General features: G+C 42.8%; 2 protein-coding genes and 1 pseudogene across 3 annotated transcripts; all 3 read left to right on the top strand.

The window, feature by feature from the left end:
• Positions 1-368: 368 nt before the first annotated feature.
• On the top strand, positions 369-1,370 carry LOC1270700 (microfibril-associated glycoprotein 4). The gene has a single exon (XM_309419.6). The coding sequence runs from the start codon at positions 406-408 to the stop codon at positions 1,306-1,308; it is 903 nt and encodes a 300-aa protein (XP_309419.6). The 5' UTR covers positions 369-405; the 3' UTR covers positions 1,309-1,370.
• Positions 1,371-3,424: 2,054 nt separating this feature from the next.
• LOC1270701 (fibrinogen-like protein A) lies at positions 3,425-6,209 on the top strand (annotated as a pseudogene). Its single transcript, XR_009765815.1, has one exon. The product of XR_009765815.1 is annotated as a fibrinogen-like protein A (transcript).
• Positions 5,000-6,209, top strand: LOC5667901 (microfibril-associated glycoprotein 4). Its single transcript, XM_001688134.2, has one exon. The coding sequence runs from the start codon at positions 5,063-5,065 to the stop codon at positions 6,158-6,160; it is 1,098 nt and encodes a 365-aa protein (XP_001688186.2). The 5' UTR covers positions 5,000-5,062; the 3' UTR covers positions 6,161-6,209.
• Positions 6,210-9,396: the final 3,187 nt, after the last annotated feature.

Raw genomic sequence — 9,396 nt, 5'->3', positions numbered from 1 at the left:
TATGCATGCCATACAATTTTTCTTACATTCCCGCGCATTTGTTTTTGGACAAATTGGACTAACTTCAACCTTACAATTGATAAGCTCTTCCCATTGGGTGGACTTAGGTGGACTCCGCATTGGAGGCTTGATTGATGTTTTTGCTTTTGCATGTTTCACATTTGTTTTAATCACAATATGCGATATGGTGCCTCAAGACGCTCTTTCAGTTGCAATTAATTGCACTGACCTTGACGTTTGGTGAAGCCAATGTTTTTATTTGCCCTGTTCCACAACTGATAAGCTTTTCTTTCTGTGTATTCTTTGCGATTTTTCCCATCCCTAGGTTACTATAAAAACCAGCCGTTTGTGAAACGTTCCTCTGTGTTCTTTTGATAGAAGTTAAGTGATCGGTAGCAGTGCACCATGTTAAATACTAAAGTGGTATTCTTCCCTCTGTTAGTAGTATTTCTTACACCAACAATCCACTGTTCCGAAGAAAATTGTAGTAATTCGTCCCTCACCGGCTTTGGGTACGAGATGATAACGGCAAAACTAGACCATATGCAGTGTAAACTAACCGCGATGGAGATTGCTATGAAAGAGGATCGGGAAAGTATCGAACAGAAGATATCTGGAGCTGTGAGCCAACTAGCGTCGAAGGAAGATCTAGCTCAGTTGAGGGTCAGTAAGCAAACTCCCATTCGCTCGTGTAAGGCAGAGCCATCGAAATTATCTGGCAAGTATCTGATACAACCGACCGAAAATCATTACCCATTCGTGGGACATTGTGAACAAACACGTTTTGGAGGAGGTTGGTTAGTGATCCAGCATCGGTTTAACGGTTCGCTGGACTTTTATCGCAACTGGACCGAGTACCGGAATGGGTTTGGAAGTGTTGATGGAGAGTTTTGGCTCGGTTTGGAGCTCGTGCATTGGTTGACTTCGGCACGCACCCACGAACTATTAGTGGAGTTGGAGGATTTCTCGCAAAACTACGCGTACGCACGATATAGTGAGTTTCAGATCGGCAGTGAAACGGAACAATATCCACTAGCAAAACTGGGATCGTACACAGGAACAGCAGGAGATTCATTGGTAAACCAAAAGGAGATGAAGTTTTCAACCAAGGATCGAGACAATGACATTACAGAAAGAGAAAACTGCGCTACCGAGTACGAGGGAGCATGGTGGTACAAAGATTGTCACTATTCCAATTTGAATGGAGTTTATATGAATAGCGCTGACGCAAAATCTATGTGTTGGTTTCACTACAAAATATCTTTCCAGGGATTGGCATATTCCAGAATGCTGATACGCAAAACATAATCACAGTGTAATGTATAAATAACAGTTTGTATCAATAAAATCCAGGAAAAAGTGTTGGACAACTGCTCTTCTATTAGGCTCTCTTTTTGCTGAAAAATTTCTACAATGTGCACTCTTCTAGGAAACATATACCATCCCATCTAAGAAGTTAAACGATCAACGTTTAAATACTGTGTCTCCTTTATTCCGATTAGCGACATCATCAAAATAGAGCAGAGACAACTAACCATGTAGTTGTAAAAGTCTATCACACTTTGCAGACGTGCGTTAGGCACTCCATTACACCGAAATCTACGAACATACACCATTCTCTGTGTTTACTCCTGTAGGGAAAAACAATGTCTCCCTAGCATTACAAATCACCAAGTAAACAAGCTTCGAAAAAATGCCGTACAAAATGTCCTTCCTCATAACAAACGAATGAACAAAAAAAAAGATTCACGAAAGATATTTTCCATCCCCCTAACTCCTCTTCCAATAAAACCAACCCGTTTTCTGCCCAACACCAAGCCTTCAGCTCGCCGATGATCGAAGGACAGAAATATATCATCTTCGTACGCTTCTTCGCACTCCAGCAAGCCGGAAGCATGCCGATATCCTTGAAAAGGAGGGAAAAAGGGCTATCAGTTCGCTTACATGATGCGTTTAGCCTTAACGAGTGTGGCTGTATCCTTTTGCCTGCTGCGTTGCTGATATGCCGTTCGCGAAACACTTTCGGGTGTGAACACATACACAAACGAGTCAACAACCATTTCCTGCTGTGCTTCCAAGTTTCCGGCCAAGGCAGAGAGGAATAAAAAAGATCCAAACTTCACAAGCCACCAACCCACTGTATCGGCTGTATCCTATCGAGGATAGGAGCGCAACCGCTCAATCCATAGATCATTGCATTGGAAGTTTTCGAGGACAAATTGTTTGCCCATCGAAGGCAGCACGACCAGTGTGAAACCCCTCTCGGGACCAAAGGTGGCTTTCGTGGCAGCATAAATAGTGAGTGACTTCCGAATCGGCAGCTCTTGCGCTCTTTTTTGTTTGCTTTCTTTCCAGGGTTTTTGAAGTCCATCATGTAGGCACGTAGGGATTAGAAAATATCTAGCCTTATACTTGTGTTGTGCAAATGGTTTTCTTGGTTATTGTATGTGTATGTTTTTGCGCCATGTTTTTTGCATCCGTTTCGCATTTTCCCTCCCCCTTGTGCGCTTGTTTTTGTGTCACCATGAATCTTGAATACACCGAGTGGGCCCGGTAGCGCACATAAATCACATCGGTATAGATAAATTATGAGCGCGCACCCTTTCGATCTTTGAGTGGGGCTTGAAATATTGTTCCACCTAAACCATCCTAAAACACTCACGTGTGAGGGTTTGTAGAAAAAGAGAGGCCTTCATTTTTAAGCTTTTTTATTATTTTCGTGCTCTTAAGCATGCCGATAAACTTCGCTCCAAGAGGTAGTCATAGATCAACAACTTTTCGAACAAAAACCTACTCGGGAGGATCGATACGGAAAATGATTTACGCCATGGTAGAAAAATATTATGCAAATATTTGGAACCTTCATCAAACATGCAAAGGTAGGAAAAATGAAACTGTATAATGCACCGTAAGCAATGCAATCTCTGTACCGGTCCAACTTATTTCGTTGAATCTATTATGCTCATTGCGATAGAGTCTACCCCAAGCGAGTTGAGATTCAACCAAGTAGAGATAACAAACGGACTGACACGCATCATTGAATTCACAGAAAGTGACTTTAAAAGACTATGCATGCCGTAAACATTAGCTTACATCAAGTGGGAATTCCCGCGTGATTTTTGGACAAATTGGACCACTTTTAACCTTTACCAATTGATAAGCTCTCTTCGTTGGGTGGGCTTTTTGGACTTTTTTGATGATTTTTACTTTTGCATGTGGTACATTTGTGTTAATCATAACAAGCGATATGAACCATCAAGACACTCTTTAAGTTGCAATTAACTGCACTGGTCCTGATGTTTTTTTTTCTTTGAGCATTTTGTTTGCTTCTTTACACAACTGATAAGCTTTGCTTCCTATGCCTTGTTTCCTATTTTTCCTCTTGCCGGAGTACTTTAAAAAACCAGCCGTATGCTCCGTTCCTCAGTGTCATTCTGGTAGAAGTAAAAGTAACAGTTCAGCATGTGTGATCATCAAGTAATGTTCTACCTTCTATTACTAATATTTCTTACAACAAAAATCCACTGCTCCGACGAAAACTGTGCTAATTCGTCCCTCACCGGCTTTGGGTACGAGATGATAACAACGAAACTGGACTATATTCAGTGCAAGCTGACCGCGATCGAGCTTGCTATGAAGGAGGATCGGAAGAGCTTCGACCAGACGCTGTCTACAGCTGTAAGCCAACTGAGCGAAACGATTGGCCGCAATCTGACCGCACTGAGCACACAAACAAATAAAATGCTCACTGAGGAGACCGCCAACGCCAATCACGAACGGATGCGAGATGAGATTCAAATGCTTTTATCGAAGCAAGACCTGGCTCCATTTATGGTTATTTCTGGCCTAAATCTTCACAGTGTTTCGTTTCAATCGTGCAAGAACAATCCATCGAAGCGATCGGGCAAGTATCTGATACAGCCTACTAAAAACGATGAGCCTTTCATAGGATATTGCGAACAGTCTAGTTTCGGAGGAGGTTGGCTTGTGTTCCAGTATCGTTTTAATGGATCGGTGGACTTTGATCGCAACTGGGATTAGTATCGGAACGGGTTTGGAAACCTGGATGGAGAGTTTTGGCTCGGCTTGGAACACTTGCATCGTATTACGCAGGCACGACAACACGAGCTGTTGGTTGAGATGAAAGATTTCGATGGAAACTATTTTTACGCACTGCATAGCGAGTTCGAAATAGGCAGCGAGGCAGAGCAATATATGTTAAATAAGGTTAAATTGTCTTCAGGAACAGTAAGAGATGGATTAGAATATCATAAAGGGATGAAGTTTTCGACCAAGGATCGGGACAATGATGACTATCCCGATAAAAGCTGTGCTCCCATATACGGAGGAGCTTGGTGGTATAGTTGTGCTAACACTTCAAATCTAAATGGTCGTTATATGAATAGTACAAGTGGAAAATCTATAAGCTGGTATTTTTACAAATCCTCCTATTTGGGTTTAGCATACTCAAGAATGTTGGTTCGCGAAATTTAACGCGTTTTAATCAATAAAGTAAAACAAACATGCATCCATTCCAAGCTCAGTTGAATTTCCAGAACCAGTTAACAGTTGCATATGTTTGGTGTATTATCGCTGCATCTTCATTCTTCGTCTGGTGACACGCCGGAATGCTGTGCGTTATGATAAGGCATCAACTTATGAAGTTATAGACGTGATCGCACTACTAAAATAAAAAAACTACTATAAGCAACACATTTATGGAAGAGAATCTATTCACAGTTATAATAAACCTCACTGACCCTGCCACTTGAAATAAAAAGGCACAACTAAAACAGCACACTAAACGACTGATAAGGCAGACCGCATTATTTTTGCATACGTTATCGCACTTTTTGAGACCGCATCCAAACGTTTCATGCATACAGCAGAACACAGATGACCAATCAGATAATTTACTTACTATGGTGTGCTGAAAGCCAAGTCGTGGGAATCAGTTGCTGTCTTGAGAATTTCAATCCAACCAGACCTACAAAGCGGCACTATAAAAAGAAGCCACATACGCCATTGCTCAGCCACATTCCATTGTGATAATTGGTTCTAAATGACCATCAACGTTTATTCAGTGTTTTTGTGCCTTGTGGTAGTTTTGTTTTCAACACCAAAAGTGCACGGTATCGAGCAAAATGATTCACATCCATCCCACACAGGCTTTGGATACGAGGTCATTACAGCCAAGCTAGAATACCTCCAGTACAAACTGATCGCAATGGAGCTCGCGATGAAGGAGGACCGAGAGACTATCGAGCTGAAGCTGACCCATCAGGAGACTCTTATGGATGAACTATTGTGGACCATCGACCAGAAGCAGTCGGAAGTTACGGGGGCCATAAGCCAACTGAGTCAAGCGATCGGTCACAATCCAACCGCACTGAAGACACAGTCGAATAAAATGCTCTCGCAACAGGAGGCCTGCGCCAACCACGAACAAATGCGGAACGAGATCCAAATGCTATCGTCAAAGGAAGATCGAGGTCAATTCAAGGGCAGTTTTTGGTCTACATCGACGAAAACCCCCGTTCGCTCGTGCAAGGAAGAGCCATCGAAGCAATCGGGCAAGTATCTGATACAACCAACCGAAAACGACGAACCATTCCTGGGGTACTGCGATCAAACGACTTTCGGAGGAGGCTGGCTAGTGATTCAGCATCGGTTTAACGGATCGTTGGACTTTTATCGCAACTGGGTCGAGTACCGGAATAGATTCGGAACTGTAGATGGAGAGTTTTGGCTTGGTTTGGATCGTTTACATTGGTTGACTTCAGCACGCTCCTACGAATTATTAGTGGAGTTGAAAGATTTCTCCGGAAACTACGTTTACGCACGATATAGTGAGTTTGCGATTGGCAGTGAGGCAGAACAATATCCACTAGCAAAACTAGGAACGTACACAGGAACAGCAGGAGATTCATTAGATCACCACAAAGGGATGAAGTTCTCGACCAAGGATCGGGACAATGATAGTACAGGTGGAAACTGCGCTACCGAGAACGAGGGAGCATGGTGGTACAAAGAGTGTCACTACTCGAATCTGAATGGAGTTTATATGGATAAAGTGGACCCAAAAGCTATATGTTGGTACCATTACAAATCTTCTTACCAGGGATTGGCATATTCTAGAATGCTGATACGTGAAACATAATCATAACATCAAATTTACACGAATAAAATTAAAAATCTGGTTATCTGCATTCGATACTTCCAATATCCAAACTATCACATATGCATTTATAACGTGTGCTGCTATACTGGTTCTTCTGTCGAGATCTATTTTAAGATAAATTTCAAGAAGATCTCGAGTTTGATAATTCATCTAATATTGGCTCTACTTTTGTTAAAAATAATCTGCTTTGTTACGCGATGCTTTATATCCTGTTGTCTGATCATCTCTTAGCTCGTCTTAGATCATTTATATGCTCATACTTTATAAAGTAAAATCTGCGTGTACATCAATTTATACAGCCACCGAATGCTACACATCCATCGTCGTTAGTGTGACCCCATGAACCGCTCAGACTTCATGGTGTTCCACTATATGGTTCAATTGTGTAAATGATGTAGTAATTTGGGTACCAAAAATTGCATTTCGTTACTTTTTTTCGTCCCCCTTTGCAACAATCCCTTGCTGCCAGTCTAGCTTCAGTACCTCATACAATAAACGGCCAATAAAATCAGAAAAATCAACCCAATCAAACTACTGTGCTGTGGTTCCGTCACAAAACGACACCCATTCCCGCCCTCCCCAAGGATCGTGCTAAGTTCATGCATCAAGCACGTGAGCATACGCTAACCGTAACACCGATTCCGAACCAAAGCTGGCACAGCTTCGTACGCGAGTGCCAATCAAAACCTTTCCCTGCTGTTGCTGCTGCTCCATCTTGCCCACCTAATGCAGTCGGTGCAAATGTTTACCCTGTCGACTCACGTCGACACACTGTCCCGGGGTTCGGGGGAAAATGGTTGCGCTTCCAGCCTCGAATACGCGAACAACGTGATGTACTACTGCTTGCCAAACATAGTCACACGAAACTTTTGATGCACCACTACCCAGGCACCGTATGTGTGTGTGTGTTGAAATCGTTTACCTCCCCCTTCCCAGCTTGCCAATGTGTTTTCGTGACAGCAAGCTCTAAAATCCCCAGCGTCTCGTCTTCTGATACCGCCTTATTTCAGAGGATGACAGCAGAAGGAGAGTCCCTGAAACACTTCACATGCGGGTTAAGCGGTGCCCGGTGTCTTTCGCTTCTTAAAACGAGCTTCGTGCAAATGATCCTCAAAAGAACGCATCGCACACTGCTAGCTTCTTTGTGAACTTATTTGACGAACGTGACTATTAGACAATTTTATTTGTGTACGTTGGTGCCGCACCACCACCATCACTCGCTCGCTACGTCATCTTGCGTCGTCAAAATTGGCCCACAGGCGTCATCTTCATCCGCACGTCCGTCCGTTCCCCGGGATGTACGAATGTTTCAATGCACTAAAACAAAAAAAAACTTCATCCACTTTCCACCCTTGCGACAAGAAGCTGTACGCAATTGGAACTGATATATCTCCGCAAACAGACAGACTCACACACATGGGAAGCACTGACTGCATCATGTTCGTGTCATGGATGTCCTCCTTATGCTGCTCCTTATGCCTTGCCAGTCGCAGTCGCTGCATTGCTGCTCACGGCGTATGGCAGTGTTGCAGGGTTTCGGATACCCCTTTCCCCCCCTTAAAAAGTTTTCATGGATGCACAATATTTGGCAAGCATGCCGCTGGTGCCGTTTTGCAGTGAGGTGAACTTTTCCCGAGCGCCATTCTTCGGGGCAAAGAAGCGGCTCTGCTGGCTGGCACGACGGTACGATTCCACTGGTTCGCTGGTGACGATTGGCTCCGGGCGGTGTTTGCCTGGAAAAGTTTTAATGGTCATGTAGTGTGAATGGTACCGAATGAGGGAAGGCATTTACCGACACAGTGTACAATCATTTTTGCGATCTGCAAGAAGGATAGTGCCATATGCAGGGGTTTGATTTGCAGCGATGATATCGTTTCTAGTTATAAGAGTCTGTTAACTTCAAATGGAGGCTATTTAGATGGATAGATATTTGGTTTTTCTTACATTTATGTTTGGCACTGTACATCCTCTAATGATAATTAAACTATATCTAAAATATAGCTTAATGCATTAAGATATCAAAGATATCAATCTTACTTGAATTTATGGTAACACTGAATATGATGTAATTCTTTTCTCATGTATTTTATAATTTTATTGAAAAAAAAGCTTTTTTTTTTTGTTTTTTTACACATAACGTATTAGCCACGTTCGATATGCTTCAAAATCTGTAACTACGTATTTTGAAATACAATGCTAAGAATGTTACAAATGAGCAGAATATTCGACTGTACAAAACTGTTCAAATGTTAATTAAATGATCCAATATTTATAGTTTACAACCAAACATTCATCCAATAAAACTTCCCTTTCTCTCTATTTTTATAATTTACTCTTCCCCTACAATATCCTCGTTTGCGCAATCGAATGAACAATCTTTTGCTGCAAATAAACGGCTCCAGTTTTTCATTTACCCATCTATTCAAGGAATCATAAATTTAGCATCTAATGCGACTGATAACAATCATCCAGCACGCATCATCCACCGTGAAGCCATAACGAACGAACGAAGATCTCCACCCATGCACCTATTACGAATCTTTTCACGTCCGACTGTCGTCAACCCAATTTCCCCAAATCTTTGCCACACAGCACACAAAATGCTGCTGGGGAAAAATCACCAATCGCACCCAAAACCAAGATCAGAAATAAATGCATCGCACCAATACGCAACGCGATGACCAATCAAGAATTTCGACGACTTGTGACCAGTCGTCCTTTTACTCATGACTACTTCCCCAAATGATTCCACCGAATGCCGCACTCGGTTTTGGGGATCTTTTGCTGTTCCCCAGCGTTTCTTGCGTTTTGCCATTTATGGGAAAGTGTCTACCGGTCACTCTGTTTCAGTATCTCTCTCTTTCTCTCTCCCTAAGCCGGTAAACGAGAACATTAAACGGTTCGGCGCTCAGTAACTGGCGCCAAATGTGTTCACCCACCCATTTCGATTTGCTCCCCCCCAGTAAGGCTACTGCAGAATCATGATTAACTTTTACTCTCGCTCCGTTGAGCTGATGCTGTACCCGGTTCAGGGCCGATGCTGGTTCGAGTCTATCTTTATTGGAGTCAATAAATTTAATTTGCTATAGCTATTTCCGGTTTACGAGCGCAGGATACTGCTGCCAGTACGGTAGCAAATGGTCACTCTTCCGTTGGTAAGGAGGCCAAGCTGGCACGCACTTGCAAACGTTCCGACCAAGCATCTGAGGCAGCAG

This window comes from Anopheles gambiae, chromosome 3, assembly GCF_943734735.2.
Source record: "Anopheles gambiae chromosome 3, idAnoGambNW_F1_1, whole genome shotgun sequence".
NCBI lineage: Eukaryota > Metazoa > Arthropoda > Insecta > Diptera > Culicidae > Anopheles > Anopheles gambiae.
This window is presented reverse-complemented; position numbering and strand designations above follow the sequence as displayed.

Excerpts from the sequence above, each read along its gene's own strand:
- LOC5667901 (XM_001688134.2), top strand. The coding sequence starts at position 5,063 with ATGACCATCAACGTTTATTCAGTGTTTTTGTGCCTTGTGGTAGTTTTG.
- LOC1270700 (XM_309419.6), top strand. The coding sequence starts at position 406 with ATGTTAAATACTAAAGTGGTATTCTTCCCTCTGTTAGTAGTATTTCTT.